We start from the raw sequence: 19,574 nt of genomic DNA, 5'->3' as shown, positions 1-19,574 counted from the left end.
TCCAAATTCTTTATTCCTGTCCTGGCTGGAAGAAAAGAGATGGAAGTAACAGAGGAAATCAAGGAAGGTAAAGCTGTGTGTGTTTGTGTGTGTATGTTTTTTCTTTTTTAAAAATATTTATACCTCAATTCTCTTTTCCAAACAACACTGAAAGTGGCTTACGGCATGGTCTAAAACACTAAATGCAACCATATCAAGCTGACATGCAATAATCTAATACAGTGGTACCTCGGGTTAAGTACTTAATTCATTCCGGAGGTCTGTTCTTAACCTGAAGCACCACTTTAGCTAACGGGGCCTCCTGCTGCTGCCACACCGCCGGAGCACGATTTCTGTTCTCATCCTGAAGCAAAGTTCTTAACCTGAAGCACTATTTCTGGGTTAGCGGAGTCTGTAACCTGAAGCGTATGTAACCCGAGGTACCACTGTAATAGTAATATCCCCAATTCGTATGAACTTTTCACACCGAACCAATTAAATAATATAACAGCATTAAACAACAATTAACGAATTAATCCAGTCCGCTGTAACCTTGCTCCCACCCATACTTTTGTGTAAATAATTAGGACCTCCCCACCCCTCTACATGTGAAGAGGGAAGACACATGAACAACCAACATGGCTGAACTCTTCAGCTCTCATTTGGTCCTCTGTAGAGGTTCAACGGGATGCGGGTGGCGCTGTGGGTTAAACCACAGAGCCTAGGACTTGCCAATCAGAAGGTCAGCGGTTTGAATCCCCGCGGCGGGGTGAGCTCCCGTTGCTCGGTCCCTGCTCCTGCCAACCTAGCAGTTCGAAAGCACGTCAAAGTGCAAGTAGATAAATAGGTACCGCTCTGGCGGGAAGCTAAACGGCGTTTCTGTGCGCTGCTCTGGTTCGCCAAAAGCGGCTTAGTCATGCTGGCCACATGACCCAGAAACTGTACGCCGGCTCCCTCGGCCAATAAAGCGAGATGAGCGCCGCAACCCCAGAGTCAGTCACAACTGGACCTAATGGTCAGGGGTCCCTTTACCTAGAGGTTCAACAGATTTAATTGGAATGCACATGCTCTCTTCCTTATCTTCCCGCCTATCGCCCTGTACAGTAAGCAATCACAGGGAGACGTTAACTTCCACATGTCCACTATAGCAGTATTTATATCACTGATCCAATGTGGAGTAGCAACCAGAACAGGCCTGCACCACCAAGCCAAGCACAATCTGCCAGCTGTATATTCGCAGCCTCCCGGAGTGTTAAGAAAGGCACACAGTTCAGGAGCCTGTCAATACCACTTTGCTGCTGTTCTCCAATATATTTCAAAGCTCGCGGGAAGGGTATCTTTGCCTCATCTCTTAGAGCAAGGAACTGAGGCACAGAGCGAACTAACTAATTCAGCCTAAGCCACAGCAAGCAGCGAGGTACCTTCTGGCCTTGGAAATGTCACTCTAGTTCCCTGTGCGCTACACAGGCCTGTATGGTTGCTAAATGCCAAAATGTTAATTTGCACAGAGACTGTGAAACCCATGAAAGGAAAAACAGTATATATATTGGGGGGGGGGGTGTCTTTTCAGCAGCTGCACCTAGTACACTTGGCTCCCTTCTTCCCGGTTTTTCATTTTTTTACTGAGCACCTTATTTCATCCTGGTGAATTTCTACAGATAACATTTTTTTTATGCTTGGTTTTTACTGCTTCTCCTGTCTCCTTCCTTTTGGGTGGTTGTTCTGTGATATTGTGATTTTAATCCAAGCCACCCTGGCTGGGGATTTTGCACCAGAAGTGTGGAATGTAAATATTTTAAGAACTAAAACAAATTAAATAGACCCCTCTCAAATGAAAAAACAAAATTAAAGCCCTGACTTTTAGGCTGTTTACGTAATTTGGTTTGTTGCATATAAAACAGTGCAGTGTAAGCAAGGCATTGTAAATGGACTGTACGTAAAAGGCTGTCAGGTTGTGTCACTCTCCGCCTGGCAATGAAAGTCCAGATACTGGATCATAGCTGTCAACCGTCCCTTATTTGGTGGGAAAGTCCCTTATCCCAGCGCTGTGTCCCGCTGCTGTCCCTTATTGATGATGTCCCTTAAATTTCCCGGGTTTCAAAGGAAGCAGCTCCTCTCCCTCCCTCCCTGCTGGCCAGGGAGGAGGGAGGCTCCAACTGTGTTGCTTGGCTGCGTTGCTCACCCAATAAGGAGTCTAAGAACGACGGGGGGGGGGGGGGAGCTTGCATGCCTTGTGTCAATCAAATCAGCTGTGTTGACTTTGCTCAACGCTTCCCAGTGGAGAGGTGACGGTGGTTTTTCTTGCTGCATCCCCTTTGCTGGGTTGCTGTGCTGTGGGAACCAGTGCTTGAGGTTTCATTTGGCTGCTGGCTGGGCTTTCTGCCTTTGGCTCGGAGGGGCTCAGAAGTTGAACCTCCCTGTGCTCTGAAAATCCCTTATTTTGGCTGCTGATCCCTTATTTTCAAGGCTGCTGGTCCCTTATTTTCAAATCTGTAAGTTGACAGCTACGTACTGGACATTGCTGAGAAGCGCCCCTGAACATTTACGCAATGTCTCTCAGGAAGGTGAACAAGGCCAAGTCCAATTATTTCTGCTGGTCCCCTATAAAGCACTTTGGCATATTCCAGTTCTGGACCTACAGGAGATGGCTCCTTCAGCCACGGACATTGGGGTCCCCCAATGCATTCATAAAAATATTTTTAAAGACACACACACCCCACTTCCAAACATACAAGGTCACAGGGACCAAGCACGGTGGGCCATCAGCCAGCTGAGGGCTGGCAATAAGGATGGGAGCAGTAGCAGATTTATAGCGAGATCCCATTGGCTATGGTGCCAATGCCTGCTCTCCTTTCTGGAACAAAGGATTTGCCTGGGCAGCTGCGGTCAGACAAAGTTGGAAGGGAGTGGTAGGATAGCTGCCACCCCTTTGGAATCTGGAGGTTATTTGGGAGTGGGAGATGTGCCGAAGCCATTCCACCTCATCTGCTTTTTGAAATCGGCAGATTCACCCATCCCTTGCTGGCAGAAAACCATTTCCAAGCTGAGAAGGAGGACGGCTTGGAGTCTTGGATGGGTGGGGAATCGACCACCGCCTCCTTGGGCACTTCCTGGCTTGAGTAGAGGGGCTACCATGGTAGTGGCGGTCCTCAAATCCAGTTCTGGGGGTGGGGAGATTAAGAGGGAAAGGGAAAAGAGAGAAGATTTCCTTCTCTTTGTCCCCCACTGGATCCCACTTGCTGCAATGTATTTGTATATGCTTCATGCAGCTCTCAAGGCATGGCGCTAATAATTTAAGTAAGGTTTGTCTATTCCACAAACCTAGATAGCATCTTAAAAAGTAGAGACATCACCTTGCCAACAAAGGTCCGTATAGTAAAAGCTATGGTTTCCCCAGTAGTGATGTATGGAAGTGAGAGGTGGACCATAAAGAAGGCTGATCGCCGAAGAATTGATGCTTTTGAATTATGGTGCTGGAGGAGACTCTTGAGAGTCCCATGGACTGCAAGAAGATCAAACCTCTCCATTCTGAAGGAAGTCAGCCCTGAGTGCTCACTAGAAGGACAGATTGTGAAGCTGAGGCTCCAATACTTTGGTCACCTCATGAGAAGAGAAGACTCCCTGGAAAAGACCCTGATGTTGGGAAAGATTGAGGACACAAGGAGAAGGGGACGACAGAGGATGAGATGGTTGGACAGTGTTCTTGAAGCTACCAGTATGAGTTTGACCAAACTGCGGGAGGCAGTGGAAGACAGGCGTGCCTGGCGTGCTCTGGTCCATGGGGTCACGAAGAGTCGGACACGACTAAACAACAATTCCACACAGATTTTAAAAGGGGGAGGGGGACTTTGCCAAGATGGGCAGACCAGTATTTTTTGTGGGTGAAAACACTCTCCTCTTCCTGAAGGACCTGAAGATCGTTCAGTGATGCTGATGGCAGAGGTGAGGTTTGGAGAATTCACTCAGTTCAGCTCAGGTGTCAGGTGTGCAAATCCCTTTCCACCCCACTGTGTCCCTCCTTCTCCCCGAAAGCAGCGCTGCTCTTTATGAAAAACAACATGACCATCCCCTTCTGCTGAAAGCTCTTGTTAATCTTGTTTTCCCTCCTCTTTATTCAACTTATCCCTAGTCCCTTGCCTTTGGCGCACTGCATCAAGACTGCCAACAGCCAGGGAATTGGGAGTGTACTGGTCTTCACAGCTTATAGAAATCCCCAACAACACCAGTTCTTTTCACCTCCCTTGGTACCAGCGATGACTGAAGGCGGGGGCTGCTCTCTTACTTTCTGGGGGAAATATAATCTTTCTTTTCCAGCTTTGCTTCATGCAGCTCTCCCTGCCTCTTTGGCTCTCTCTGTCTCAATTTCTTTTATGAAGATGTAGATGTTAGTTGACCTGTCAGTAGCACCAGTTAAATTTGGCTCTGAGCCCAACTTACAGATTCAGCATGGAAGGGACACACTGCTAGCTACAGAGACACACACGTATGTATGTATGTATGTATGTATGTCTCTGGTGTGCACACATATATACATGCATAAGCAAAATTTGACATAGAGTCCTCCTCTATTCTCTTTCCCTGCACTCCATGGCACCAAATCACACTGCGGCAGAATTGACAAATCTATTTGGCATGGCGTAGCTATTTCAATTTGAACCATGCAGAGTGCTGCACTGAGGCACCACAAAAGAAACCCAGCATGGAATCTGTGCATTCAGTTCAGAACTTTGGGGGCTTCCTGACAGGAGAGGAAGGCACCCTGGAAGAGAGAGGAAGAGAGAGAGAGAGGTTGTGCAATCAGCTTCCCCCAGCGAACAACACATTCAGGCCATTTTCACTTAAACCAGCTTCTTCCTTCCCTGTACCTGAACATCAAATATGAAACCCGCAGTGGCACAAAATGAGCATTTTGCTCTACCTCTGCTCTCTTATCCCACATTTCATACAAGATTCAACTCCCTCTGGGTTTATTTATTTGAAAGATTTCCATCTCACCCTTCCACTGTATTCCCAGAACAATTTTAAAATAATAAAATGGGGGTGAGAGAAAGGATTAAACAGTAACAAAAATAATAAAAACAGAGGTAGATACAACAAATAAAAGCAATCCAAAGTTTAGTCACCAGAAGACCATCAACCTGGCAGGTCGTACGCTTGCCAGAACAATAATGTCTTGGGCAGAAGACAAGGGTGCAGAAGACAGAACTAAAGAGGGAGTCCCAAAAACTAGGCATAGTCACAGAGGAGGCCCACTCCCATGGTCCATCCAGTTGCGTCTTGACCACCCAAAGGACACCAAGTAAAACCACTCGAGTAGATCTTCATGAAAGGGCCAGGTGCTGGCAGAACGAGACAGTCCCTCAGATATCCTAGGCACCAGCCATGTTGTTGTTTAGTCATGTCCGACTCTTCGTGACCCCCTGGACCAGAGCACGCCAGGCACTCCTGTCTTCCACTGCCTCCCGCAGTTTGGTCAAACTCCTGCCAGTAGCTTCGAGAACACCGTCCAACCATCTCGTCCTCTGTCGTCCCCTTCTCCTTGTGCCCTCCATCTTTCCCAACATCAGGGTCTTTTCCAGGAAGTCTTCTCTTCTCATGAGGTGGACAAAGTATTGGAGCCTCAGCTTCACGATCTGTCCTTCCAGTGAGCACTCAGGGCTGATTTCCTTAAGAATGGATACGCTTGATCTTCTTGCAGTCCATGGGACTCTCAAGAGTCTCCTCCAGCACCATAATTCAAAATCAATTCTTCGTCGATCAGCCTTCTTTATGGTCCAGCTCTCACTTCCATACATCACTACTGGGAAAAACATGGCTTTAACTACACGGACCTTTGTTGGTAAGGTGATGTCTCTGCTTTTTAAGATGCTGTCTAGGTTTGCCATCGCCTTTCTCCCAAGGAGCAGGCGTCTTTTAATTTTGTGACTGCTGTCACCATCTGCAGTGATCATGGAGCCCAAGAAAGTAAAATCTCTCACTGCCTCCATTTCTTCCCCTTCTATTTGCCAGGAGGTGATGGGACCAGTGGCCATGATTTTAGTTTTTTGATGTTGAGCTTCAGACCATATTTTGCGCTCTCCTCTTTCACCCTTATTAAAAGGTTCTTTAATTCCTCCTCACTTTCTGCCATCAAGGTTGTGTCATCTGCATATCTGAGGTTGTTGATATTTCTTCCGGCGATCTTAATTCCGGCTTAATTCCAGCCCTGCCTTTCGCACGATGAATTCTGCATATAAGTTAAATAAGCAGGGAGACAATATACAGCCTTGTCGTACTCCTTTCCCAATGTTGAACCAATCAGTTGTTCCATATCCAGTTCTAACTGTAGCTTCTTGTCCCACATAGAGATTTCTCAGGAGACAGATGAGGTGATCAGGCACTCCCATTTCTTTAAGAACTTGCCATAGTTTGCTGTGGTCGACACAGTCAAAGGCTTTTGCATAGTCAATGAGGCAGAAGTAGATGTCTTTCTGGAACTCTCTAGCTTTCTCCATAATCCAGCGCATGTTTGCAATTTGGTCTCTGGTTCCTCTGTCTCTTCTAAATCCAGCTTGCACTTCTGGGAGTTCTCGGTCCACATACTGCTTAAGCCTGCCTTGTAGAATTTTAAGCATAATCTTGCTAGCGTGTGAAATGAGTGCAATTGTGCGGTAGTTGGAGCAATCTTTGGCACTTCCCTTCTTTGGGATTGGGATATAGACTGATCTTCTCCAATCCTCTGGCCACTGCTGAGTTTTGGCACCAGCCATATATGGCTTTAAAGGTAATGACCAACACTTTCTTAAGAATTGGAAGGGACCCCATGGGTCATCTCAAACAACCCCCTGCAATGCAGGAATCTCAGCTGAAACACCCATCATAACAGATGCCCATCCAACCTCTGCTTTAAAACCGCCAAGGAAGATGATTCCACCACCTCTCATTGGAGTCGGTTGCACTGCCAAACAGCTCTTACTGTCTGAAAGTTTTCCCCGAATGTTTAGTCAGAATCTCCTTTCTTGCAACTTCAAGCCATTGCCTCGAGTCCTACCCTCCAGAGCAGGAGAAAACAAGCATGCTCTCTCTTCCATGTGACAGCCCTTAAAAGTATTTGAAGATGGCTATCATATCTCCACTCAGTCTCCTCTTTTCCAGGCTAAACATAACCAGCTCCTACAAGCGCTCCTCACAAGGCTTAGTTTCCAAACCCTTGATCATCTTGGTTGCCCTCCTCTGCACACGTTCCAGCTTGTCAACATCCTTCTTAAATTGTGGTGCCCAGAACTGGACGCCGTATTCCAGGTGTGGTCTGACCAAGGCTTTGAACTGTGCCTGGTAATGGGGTTGTTGTAAAACTGAGCTCCCTTGCTGCCACATAATAGGGCTTGAAAATACTACTTCCAGACCAGCTTCTGCCACATTCAGCCTGCAACTGCTGAACTAATTTGAGGCTAGCTGCTAAACAGGGATGCAGAACAACGTACAGTGGTACCTCAGATTAAGTATTAATTCGTTCCGGAGGTCCGTTCTTAACCTGAAACTGTTCTTAACCTGAAGCACCACTTTAGCTAATGGGGCCTCCCGCTGCCGCCGCGCCGCGGGAGCACGATTTCTGTTCTCATCCTGAAGCAAAGTTCTTAACCCGAGGTACTATTTCTGGGTTAGCAGAGTCTGTAACCTGAAGCGTATGTAACCTGAGGTACCACTGTAATCAGCACAACTTGGGATGGGGGCCTTAATTCTTTCCCTGAAGGCTGCTTTTCCTCTGTAACCCCTTCAGCCAATGTGGTGTAGTGGTTAAGAGCGGTGGACTCATAATCTGGTGAACCGGGTTCGATTCCCCGCTCCTCCACATTCAGCTGCTGGGTGACCTCTGAGGTCTCTCAGCCCCACTCACCTCACAGAGTGTTTGTTGTGGGGGAGGAAGGGAAAAAGGAGAATGTTAGCCGCTTTGAGACTCCTTCGGGTAGTGATAAAGTGGGATATCAAATCCAAACTCTTCTTCTTCACAATCCACCCAAGTCTCTGTCCCCACCCAGCTGGACCAGGTTTTTCAATTTAGGAGGGAAAAGGGACTGGAAGAAGGAACTAAAGAGGATGATCGACAGAAGGTGGGGAGCAGACTTAGGTGTTGTCCCTCCTGCCTGACTTTTCTCTCCTGCAGATCCCATGTCATCTTTTCTTTCCCCCTTCCCCCAAACACCACACTGCCATGCCCAGGATTCCACATTTGCTGTCAAAGGCCAGCCTGAGGCCAGTATTTTGTTTAAAATGGGGGTGGGGGGAATCTTGAGTTTGGTGAGTAGGGAAAGGAATAGCTTTGAAGGAAATTAGATTTCTGGATTAATATCAAATGATGGGGTTGCTCAGCTGGGACAAATCAGCTTTCGAAGTCACTGGCTTGGCTGTAACTCCACCCTATTTGCTCCATACTAAATGGGCTAAGAAGAAGCAGAGAAGCAGATGTGACAAGAAAGACTTATCAAAACCCACCTCACATCTCGGTTTGCTGTGAGCGGCAAATTTCCTACAAGTGACAATCTCGAGTAATTTATGGTCCTTTCTTCCTGAGCATGATTTTTAACTAGTTCTCCAGATCTGTGAATGCTGCAGATATAATCTCGCATGAATCATCTCCCTCCAAATCCTGCCAGAAGGTTAACCTTGGCTCAGGTTCATGCAAAGGGCTGATGATGACAACTCTAAGGATTATTTCCCTTCCTTTAACGAGATCTGCATGGGAGCATATATATATATATCTGGGTATCCTAAATGTAACCAGGGACACGGGTGGCGCTGTGGGTTAAACCACAGAGCCTAGGGCTTGCCGATCAGAAGGTTGGCGGTTCAAATCCCCGCAACGGGGTGAGCTCCTGTTGCTCAGTCCCTGCTCCTGCCAACCTAGCAGTTCAAAAGCACATCAAAGTGCAAGTAGATAAATAGGTACCACTCTGGCAGGAAGGTAAACGGCGTTTCCATGCGCTGCTCTGGTTCGCCAGAAGCGGCTTAGTCATGCTGGCCACATGACCCGGAAGCTGTATGCCGGCTCCCTCGGCCAATAAAGCGAGATGAGCGCCACAACCCCAGAGTCGGTCACGACTGGACCTAATGGTCAGGGGTCCCTTTACCTTTACCTTAAATGTAACTAAGATAAAACAAAGGCAGGTAGGTTCGGTGGGTGGGCATTAAAGGAAGGAGGGAAAGACCACATCCCACTGAAAGCCACTTGGGCATCGTAGGTGCTTTAAATCGTGGAGCCCAGAAGAAACAAAGCATGCACTGAAGCAGAGGGAAATCTGCAGCCACTGAAAGACAAGAGGCAGAGCAGCACTCAGAACACCTCTGAAAGTAGAGGTCTCACATCCTCAAGCCACACCTGGGCCTTTCTATGGAGGCCAAAACATCACCTCTGATAACTGCAGTGTGTTGCTTGGAAAGCCTAACCTGTTACTCCAAGGAAGGGTAACAATTAGGACACAACAGCAGCAAGAATACTCATCGCAAAGTATTGGAAGACACAAGAGCTACCCACACTGGAGGAATGGCAGATGAAATTGATGGACTATATGGAATTGGCGGAAATGACTGGCAGAATCCGTGACCAGGGAGAAGAGTCGGTGGAAGAAGACTGGAAGAAATTCAAAGACTATCTACAGAAATATTGCAAAATTAAAGAATGTTAGAGTGATGTTGGATTGAAATTAAGTGGCTTCTAGCTGTACAGGCTTTAAAGTTAAAGATAGATTAAGATTATGGATTAGGACTAAAAAAGTTAAAAGAAATGGAAGATTGGTTTTTAATAGATTAAAATTCAAAGTTATATTATATTAAGATTAAGGATGGGATTAAAAAGGAGGAAAAGGAATTGCTGGACAAACAAATTAAATCGGAATACAAAAGAGGGAGGTATGAGGAGGTCCGGGAAATAAGTAAATGTAAAAGTTGTGATGAAAAGACGGAATTGTTTTTAACTGTTTTCTCTTTTTTCTTTTTGTATCTTGTATGGTGTTTTTTTTCTTTTTTTCCTTTTTATTTTTAAATCTCTTTTTTATTAAGATGTTTTTTCATGTGAAATTCCAATAAATATCATATATATATATAAAAAAATTAGGGCTGGGTAGAATATCGACAGAGCATCAAAAACTGGTTTGGAAATCCATTTCGTGATATAGGTTTCATAATTTTTGATCATTATGTGATGCTATACAAAAATCACAATGTGGGGGAAACCATGAAGCCAGCCAATGCCTTTACTTAGTTCCATCCTTATTTCAAACACTGTGGTATATCGGTATACAGTGGTACCTCGGGTTAAGTACTTAATTCATTCCGGAGGTCCGTAGTTAACCTGAAACTGTTCTTAACCTGAAGCACCACTTTAGCTAATGGGGCCTCCTGCTGCGGCCGCGCCGCCGGAGCACGATTTCTGTTCTCATCCTGAAGCAAAGTTATTAACCCGAGGTACTATTTCTGGGTTAGCGGAGTCTGTAACCTGAAGCGTATGTAACCCGAGGTACCACTGTATTACAATGTCTAGTGGTGATATATCACCAAGTTGAAAACCAGCTCCATCCTTATTTTAGACATTGTGGTATATTGATACATCGCAATGTTCAGCTGGTGTTATATTGCGATGTTGAAAACCAGGTATCACCCAGCCCGAGAAAACAATACAGCAATCTTCCCTATAGCGATCCACAAAAACAGTCCCACTTGAACCCCCAGCTCTGGATTACAAAATTAGACGGGAGGGAGTTTGAAGGTGATGGGTTCTGGGTGGAATTACTTGCTGCTTGGTTTGGGCGGAATTGCTTGTCTCGGGATCACAGACAAATGAAGAGGGAATAAAAGAGGTGCCCCCAACCTTCCCCTTGGCAGCAGCCAAGCCAAAGCTTCTATTGCTCCTAGCTAGCAGTTGCTGCTTCTTCGAGAAGCTTCCCTCCCTCTTAGCTTAAGGTGGGTTTGCTCTGGTAAAGTTTGAATTCGTGTTCTACAGTATTCTGCAGCGGAGAGCAACGAGGGTCAGTTCAGAAGCGCCTTCACAACAAAGGCAAAGATGAATGACAGCTCCATGGCATCCCAGGAGCAGAGACAGCTTTATTATAAACAGCTGCACTCCATGCGGCCTGCTCTCTCGCACACCTGCCCAAAGCACAAAGTAAGTGCCTTCCCTCCCCCCCCCACTGAGCAAACACTAAGCATTCGGAGGTTGAGGGATCAGCAAGGGTCAACACAGCCATATTTATAGACAGAGGAGGCACAGGCAGAGATGCATCACTGCCAACCAACGGCTGCCGCCGCCGCTGCAGATCCCCTATCCCTGACAAACCGAATTGCTCCTCGTTATTTATCGTCGGGCTTTATTCTCTAGGACACTGTGATCCCCTCTCAGGATTTGTGCCCTTTCATTTTCTAAGCCTCAATAACTCCTGAACAGCAGTTTCATGCGGTTTTGTGATTGTTAACCCAGCATGTGGACGGGGCTCGGGCCATAAATGCTCAATGAATCTTCTATGGCAAAACACGGGCTGCCGAAGCATTTTCCCCTTCATTTGCAGTCCACAGATGTACCGCAGGCTCTCTCCACTGAGCAAGGCACAACAGCAGCCAGATTCCCCCCCCCCCATCAAGGAGGAACACTGTTTTCTCACCCCTCAAGAGATAATAAAGATTACTTGGGGAGGGGCGACAGCTCCATGTTTTGCATCTTGGCAGTAAGCAAACGAACAAAAAAAAGGCAGCAAAAAAAGCAACAACTCAAGTTAATTTAGACCTTCCATTCAACCATCAACAGAATCCTTTGCAGTCTGGAATTATTACTGTATTTTTCGCTCTATAAGACGCACCAGACCACAAGACACACCTAGTTTTTGGAGGAGGAAAACAAGAAAAAAAATATTCTGAATCTCAGAAGCCGGAACAGCAAGAGGGATCGCTGCGCAGCGAAAGCAGCGATCCCACTTGCTGTTCTGGCTTCTGGGATAGCTGTGCAGCCTGCATTCGCTCCATAAGATGCACACACATTTCCCCTTACTTTTTAGGAGGGTAAAAGTGAGTCTTATAGAGCAAAAAATATGGTATTTTGGGGGGAGTGGGTTGTGGGGAAGAGGAAGCGCTTACCTTGTGGTTTTTCCCGTGACGGTACATCATCCAGTCCTCCCCATTTGTGCTGACCTCCAGTTTGTACGACCGGACATAGTAGCCGTTCTGGGTTTCCCTGGAGATGGCACCCTGAGTAGCAATGGCTGTCAGCACCGTCAGAAAGCGGAGGTCCACCTGTGGGGGGGAAGGAGAGGGGAAGAGGGTGAAGGAAGAACGACAGGAGCTTCGTAAGCTCAGCAGTAATAAGGCAGACCTGCTCTTTGCTTGAAACATTGGCAGATGCAACCTTCCTGAAGCAGCGTCTGCAGACGCCAAATGAGACAAAACTGCAGATCAGGAGGGTGAGAACGAGGAAGCCAACGACGCAAACTTGCAGTGAGCACATCCTTCGACAGCAGTCGTGAAGACATATGGGTTTGGTCTGAAGGCACATGAGGCCACCACTGTTCTGAAGCAGGTCTGGGACAGGTCAATGCCTGGACCGATGGACATGATCCCATGTACACGGCCTTGGGTGCCAATAAAGGCAGGCTATACAAATGGGACACGGGTGGCTCTGTGGGTTAAACCACAGAGCCTAGGACTTGCTGATCAGAAGGTCGGCGGTTCGAATCCCTGCGACGGGGTGAGCTCCCCTGCTCCTGCCAACCTAGCAGTTCGAAAGCACGCCAAAGTGCAAGTAGATAAATAGGTACCGCTCTGGCGGGAAGGTGAACGGCGTTTCCATGCACTGCTCTGGTTCGCCAGAAGCGGCTTAGTCATGCTGGCCACATGACCCGGAAGCTGTACGCCGGCTCCCTGGGCCAATAAAGCAAGATGAGCGCCGCAACCCCAGAGTCGGCCACGACTGGACCTAATGGTCAGGGGTCCCCTTTACCTTTACACAAATGGAATCGTAAGCCACAATGGATCTCAGAGCCACCAACAGCATACAATAGTATTGTGTTTTGCTAAAGGCATTCTCCAGGACTTGCCATGTTGGGCTGCAGCTGCTTCAAGAAGGCTATGTTTGAAAGTAAACCTAAGGATCGGGTGCTCAGCTGGTATAAATTAGCATGGCGGTATTTCATTTCTTGTAGATCACTGTGACGCAGCTGTAGCTTTTGCCACTGGCCATGTTTAGAGTTGCCTATTCTTTCTAAGCTCTGTTCCAGTATAAGAACTTAATAGGATCAATTTTCAGACCAGCTGAGTTAACATCCCTAGATGTGGCAGCCTGTGAGCCATAGAAGGAAATGTTTTCAGCCTGCCTGGTTTTGTTGCAAGGTTCATAATTGAGGGAGAGAAGCACATTTTGAAAGTGCTCCCCCCCCCGCCCACTTCCCGTTGCTTCGTCAGATTGAACGGTAAACATCTCTGGGTTGAAATCCTTACTATGTCTCTTTAAAAATGCCCAGCACAACTGTGTACCAGCCTCAGTTGCAAGCCATGATAAAAATTATGCATTGGAGTGGAAGCAATCTGAGCAAAAACAGGCTGTGTGCCCCTTTACCATTATGTCATTAATCATACAGAGTGGGACCGCCCCGCCCCCGGATGCCTTGCTAAGTCTGTTGCAAGCAAATGCCGACAGATTTCAGGAGTGAAAAAGCATTTTTCTGGTTCAGGCAAGGCATGTGCTAGTATTGTGTTGGGAGGAGCCCCTGACCATAAGCTGAATAAAGAACTTTGGCTTTGATGTTCTTAAAACCCAAATAAAATCAAAGCTCAAACTAGAGAATCTTTACCCAAATTAAGCTCTTGCCTCATTTGCAGTGGAAAAGAGGTCAGCGTGCATTGGTTTTTTTTTGGGGGGGGGGGCATGTCTTTTCACATGTAAGATTAAGTCGTGGTGTCCAATTCGTGCTTTTTGGAGATTTTTAGTGATACAGCAGCTTATCGAGACATGCTGGCTTAGTAACTGCGCCATGGAGATTCAGACAGTTGCTCCATTTGTTCCAGTACTTCCCGTGTTGAATGCCCTTTAGCACATCCCACCACACGGTTTTCCATCCAACCCATATGACTTTTTTGCTTCCATGAACTGGTCCTGTGCAGCCCCTGCTAAAGCCTTCCTTCTGTACGTTCCTGCTGGTTTTCCCAGCTGCTGGTATGCACTGAGATTCCCCGGCAGAATAAATATTGTTCTAGCTGTACTCGCCTAGCACACACTCCTTTCGATCTGTCGCGGAGTCGACGGGGCATGTAAGCGGCAGCGTGTTCTCTCCTCTTAGCCCTCTGGAAAGCCCATCAAGGCTCAGGGGCCACCAGGTCAAGCCGAGACTTCTGTAGGAATGTTAATGGCCTAACAGTGCTGCCTTCAGTTCATGAAGGCAAGAGTCACGCAGCCTTTGCCAAACAGCAGCTCAATGCCCTCCTGCTGATTCCCAGCATGCAACAAGGAGATTCTACAAGCTTCATGTACTGGGGTCAATTTGACAGCATGGCAATCAGCTTGGTTTAAGGAGAAAGTGTGTGTGTGTTTGTTTGTGTGTGTGTGTGTGACCTGAAAGTCCAGAGGGCAGTGGCAGCTCCCTGCCAAGACAAACCATGTGTCTAAACAAAGACACTTGTTTCCCTCACATCACCCTGCCAAGCCTGCTTCCATGGACACACAGCATGCCAGCCCATGCCAAGCCAAGCTTTTCATAGAGGAGAATGCTAGCTGGGGACTCTCGCTGGCCATGTGTTTGATGACAAAGGCTTGAACATCAGATCTCACCAGTTGCCTGGCAATTCAACTGTTGCTAAGCCGGATATTATGGTTTCGGTACCAGCCTTTCTGAATCGTGCTGCTCTCCCTCCTTAGTTACCGAATACTGCTTATCCTCTGCCGATTGCTCTCTTGGAGCTGGGCATACATACCTGCAGGAATTCCTTGTTGTTATCTACATTAGGAGTCCACCCGTTGTCATCACTATTGAGCCGGCTCTGTTGTGGGGTCCATCTGCCATCCGAGTAAGTAGAGGAGGCCGTGATCTGCTCGTTGGAGATCCGGCCGGTTTCCATCCCCAACGGGCTGTTGCACTGAAAGTCTACAGCAGGTGGAGAGTGGATTAGAAGAGAAACGCGTGCCCCCCCCCCCCAAATCTGTGCAGCTCCGCTAAGGGAAACGCCGCTAATGGCCTCGTAACATCCTATGAAATGAAATATGAATTAAAAAAACATGTGTCTGCAAAAATGAGCACAAAATAGAATTGTCTCTATGCACCTATGAAAAGCTGATGAAATATTAATGTTCAGAAACAGCCAGGGAAGAGCTCACATCTGGAGCTCTATCAAATCCCTTCTCATCTGCATCAAAGCGCTGCAACTATGGCAGGTCGGGAACGTCCTTGCCTGGCAAACTCCTGCAAAGTGAAAGGAAAACTGGAATTCTTCACTAAAAGCCTGAAGAAAGCCCTCAGTTTTCCAAGTGTGATTAAATATATTGCAGCTGTGCATAGCTAATTTCCAAATCATCTCTATATTTAGGTGGTTCCCCCCTCCCCACAGCATTTACAGTTTTTTTATGCTGTTGTTGTACTACAACAGGGGTGGACACCCTGTGGCCCTCCAGATGTGGTTAACTCCCAATGCTCATCAGTCCCAGCCAGCATGGTCAATGGTCAGGGATTGTGATAGGATTTATAGTCCAACAACTTCTGAAGTAGCACAGGCTCTGAACCCATGACATAAAAAGAAACGAATATATGATGTCACACACTAGAGCAGGGGTCGGCAACGTGCGGCCTATGGGCCAGATGTGGCCCACAAAGACCGTTTTACCGCCCCATGAGCCACCCCTGAACCGAGCTGCCCACTCAGTGAGTCACCCACGCGCTGTGCTAAACCGGTGCAGCACGGCGACTCAGCAAGCGGTGCCAGAAATCACGTCTGCACACGCGCAGATACCGGAAATCTCTTCTGCGCATGCCCAGACGCTGAAAATAGCTTCTGCGCAGGTGCAATTTCCGGCGTCTGGGCATGTGCAGACACGATTTCTGGCGTCGTGCTGCACCGGCCCAGCCCACAGAGGATCTCCGTGGGAGGGATCCGGTAAGCCTTGCTGCTGAGCCCTGCGCTAGAGGAAGAGACAACTTTTAAACATTTTAATGGTTCAGATTCATGCTTTTTCAATATGGCTTCAAGTGCCTTTCTTTCTCTCTTTCTCTCTCTCTCTCTCTCTCTCTCTCTCTCTCTCTCTCCCCCTCTCTCTCCTTCCTTCCTTCCTTCTCCTATGCAGAGCATACCCCAAACTCCAATCTGAAACATTTCTGAACAAATTTATTTCACAAAATTTTGACATTTTAATCTTGGGTTTTGTGTTTCCATAGCAATTTCTAAATCTGCCGCGGAAGCTTGGGTGCTAGCAGTAAGCAAATATAACAAAACAAATAAGAGAGGCTCCAGATGACCAAATTTTGAGGTCTGCCATGAAATTAAAATGGCAAAACTAAAAATAATTCCGATGGAGAATTCAGAAAAGTTACCCACACGTGGCTACATTTTTGTTTTATTCAGGCTCCCCAGTGCAGAATCTGGAACTAGAGGAATACTGGCGAACACTCGAACAGAACAAGATGCCAACTTACTCTCTGGCACTTCCTGCGGAACTAAGTAATAGCGAGCAGAAAAACCATCCTTGGCCACTGCCAAATCTGTGTGGAACGTGAGTGACAAGATGCCAGTAGTCGAGTGGATATCCGAAGGAGTTTTAGTTCCACAGTACCTGCCAATCAAGGGGCCAACTGGAACAGAAACAGAAGAAAAGCACAACTCTCAGTTAGATAAACTTGTCGCCATCTTGCCTACGTCGCTTGGGAAGGTTTGAAGGCAGGAATAAGCCATCCGTATTATCAGAGGCTACAAGATGAAAATCAAAACATGCAGGGATGAAAACCCCTCGCATGTACACCCTTGTGTAAATTAATTGAAACAACAATGAATTTAGTACAGTAGTTTATTGTACAAAACTCACATATACGTGCATTAGTAATGGATATGACCTCCGCTATTTTTAAACAGGATTTGAACTCGGTTTGGCATGGAGTCTACTCGTTTCGAACCGTCACTGTTGATTTTCGGATCAGCGCCTGAATGAGCTTCTCCATAGTCGTACAGTCTACAGCACGGAGGCGACTTTTGCAAATAGCCCCCAAATTCGCAATGGGATTTACGTTCAGGGAATTCCCTGGCCAATCAAGTATCTGTATTTGCTGCTCTGTCATGAATTTCTTCACCGCTTTCGATGTGTGACAGGGGGCTAGGTCCTGCTGCAGTATCCCCGTACCGTCAGGATGACTCCTTTCCAGCTCTGGAATAACTCTCTTTAGTAGAACCTCAATATATTGTGGCGAGTGCATCATTCCTTCTATTGGCTGCCAGTTTCTGACATCATAATAACAAGCATCCCCAAATCATCATCTGCTGTGGGTGCTTAGATCAAGGGAAGTAATAGTGCCACTGTATTCTGCTCTGGTCACCTGGAGTACTGTGTCCAGTTCTGGGCACCACAGTTCAAGAAGGACACTGACAAACTGGAACGTGTCCAGAGGAGGGCAACCAAAATGGTCAAAGGCCTGGAAACGATGCCTTATGAGGAATGGCTAAGGGAGCTGGGCATGTTTAGCCTGGAGAAGAGGAGGTTAAGGGGTGATATGATAGCCATGTTCAAATATATAAAAGGATGTCACATAGAGGAGGGAGAAAGGTTGTTTTCTGCGGCTCCAGAGAAGCGGACACGGAGCACTGGATCCAAACTACAAGAAAGAAGATTCCACCTAAACATTAGGAAGAACTTCCTGACAGTAAGAGCTGTTTGACAGTGGAATTTGCTGCCAAAGAGTGTGGTGGAGTCTCCTTCTTTGGAGGTCTTTAAGCAGAGGCTTGACAACCATATGTCAGGAGTGCTCTGATGGTGTTTCCTGCTTGGCAGGGGGTTGGACTCGATGGCCCTTGTGGTCTCTTCCAACTCTATGATTCTATGATTCTTGGCATAGATGTGGCATAGAAAACATGTCTTGTTTCAATTAATTTGCACAAGGGTGTCTCCGTACCCCAGATTTGCAACAGCTCATCTACCTACAATTTTACATCTACCTACAATTTTACCAGCCCATCTACCTACAATCTGGTTTTGGGGCCATGAATGATTACGGCTGCAGTGCTCCACTCACTGACCTGGGAGTACGTCCAATTGAACTCAATGGTGCTTACTTCTGAGCAGACATGTCTGGGATTATGCAATAAAGAAATCACATACAGTGGTACCTCGGGTTAAGTATTAATTCGTTCCGGAGGTCCGTACTTAACCTGAAACTGTTCTTAACCTGAAGCACCACTTTAGCTAATGGGGCCTCCTGCTGCTGCCGTGCCGCCGCAGCACGATTTCTGTTCTCATCCTGAAGCAAAGTTCTTAACCCGAGGTACTATTTCTGGGTTAGCGGAGTCTGTAACCTGAAGCGTATGTAACCCGAGGTACCACTGTATAGAGAGCTCTCCTGCCTGGTCCCCTGGTGGAGGTTCTTATTCAACACAAGTAATCATGCATGTTCATGCCACTGAAAAGCCTAACCTTCAGCTATTTTCATTTTAGTGGATACATTGCTTCGCTAGCAGGAAAAATGGTGATTGATTGATTGATGGATAACATTGCTAGGCAACTTTCTCATAAAAATCGTGCTCAAGGTGTCGTACAAAACTTTTCTGTATGCAATCAATGTAGAAAATGGTCTAGTCTATACTTTCTGGCTAAGGGAGCCTCTGAGATCAGAGTACTGCAGAGAAATCTCAAATATGCCAACTTCTGAACTTGATGGTCTGATTATATGAATCAGGTAGTTTTAAGGCTTCAATGTATTTTTAACATCACCTGAAGTTACACTGAACCAGTAAGGGTGCAATGCCGGCACAGGAAATAGAAAGGAACTCTATCACTGTTCAATTTAAGCTCTGGTCCCTGCTAAGGACAAGGCAACAACATGTGAGATTGGATGGAGCCGTAAAGTGTTAGCAATTTATGACCTTTATGGAATTCTGAGGACTCAAAATTGATGCTGTTAGTGTGACAGTAGCCAGACACGGAAGAGAGCGTCGGCGATACATCACTTTAATCCTTACCTTGAGGAATACCGTCCCAGATGTCCAGCCAATCATACTTGCAATCTCCCTCTCCGACTTGCAAGGGGTCATGCTCCAGGTCAAAGGTTAGAAACTGAAGGATGATCTCCATCTTTGGCTTGGCCATGATGGTGAAAGCACAGTCCAAATTGTGAGGATACTTATCAGGAAAACCCGGGGATTCAATAGTACCGTTCGAAGTGGTGAAGTTTCTGGAACAATCTTCAGAGCCTATAGCAAGAAACAAGGGGACATTAACATACCACATCAACATTAACAGTAGCCAAGCTGAGAGGCGTAATTCATAATTGTGCGTGTGTTTTGTTTTTTTTAAAAAGCACTTAAATCCCTCATGCGGAAAATTGCTACAGCCTTGCAAAAGTATTAATTATTAATATTACTGTCCCCATTTTATTTTCCATCAGAGTGGCAAT

At 46.7% G+C, this 19,574-nt stretch overlaps 1 protein-coding gene across 2 annotated transcripts in view; it reads right to left on the bottom strand.

Moving 5' to 3' along the window:
- Positions 1–19,574, bottom strand: part of NRP2 (neuropilin 2) — a 242,194-nt gene that overhangs the window by 123,528 nt on the left and 99,092 nt on the right. For both annotated transcript variants that reach the window (XM_081016402.1, XM_081016401.1), the window contains exons 4-7: positions 19,141–19,371; positions 16,614–16,769; positions 14,905–15,074; positions 12,079–12,234 (exon numbers count right to left, since the gene is read on the bottom strand). In XM_081016402.1, the coding sequence (XP_080872528.1) occupies positions 12,079–12,234; positions 14,905–15,074; positions 16,614–16,769; positions 19,141–19,371 (713 nt within the window). The remainder of the gene's footprint in view (positions 1–12,078; positions 12,235–14,904; positions 15,075–16,613; positions 16,770–19,140; positions 19,372–19,574) is intronic.

Source organism: Podarcis pityusensis (assembly GCF_964106645.2).
Source record: "Podarcis pityusensis genome assembly, chromosome: 1".
In the NCBI taxonomy this organism is placed as follows: Eukaryota; Metazoa; Chordata; class Lepidosauria; order Squamata; family Lacertidae; genus Podarcis; species Podarcis pityusensis.
Note: the sequence above shows the minus strand (reverse complement) of the source record. Positions and strands in the feature narration are given on the sequence as shown.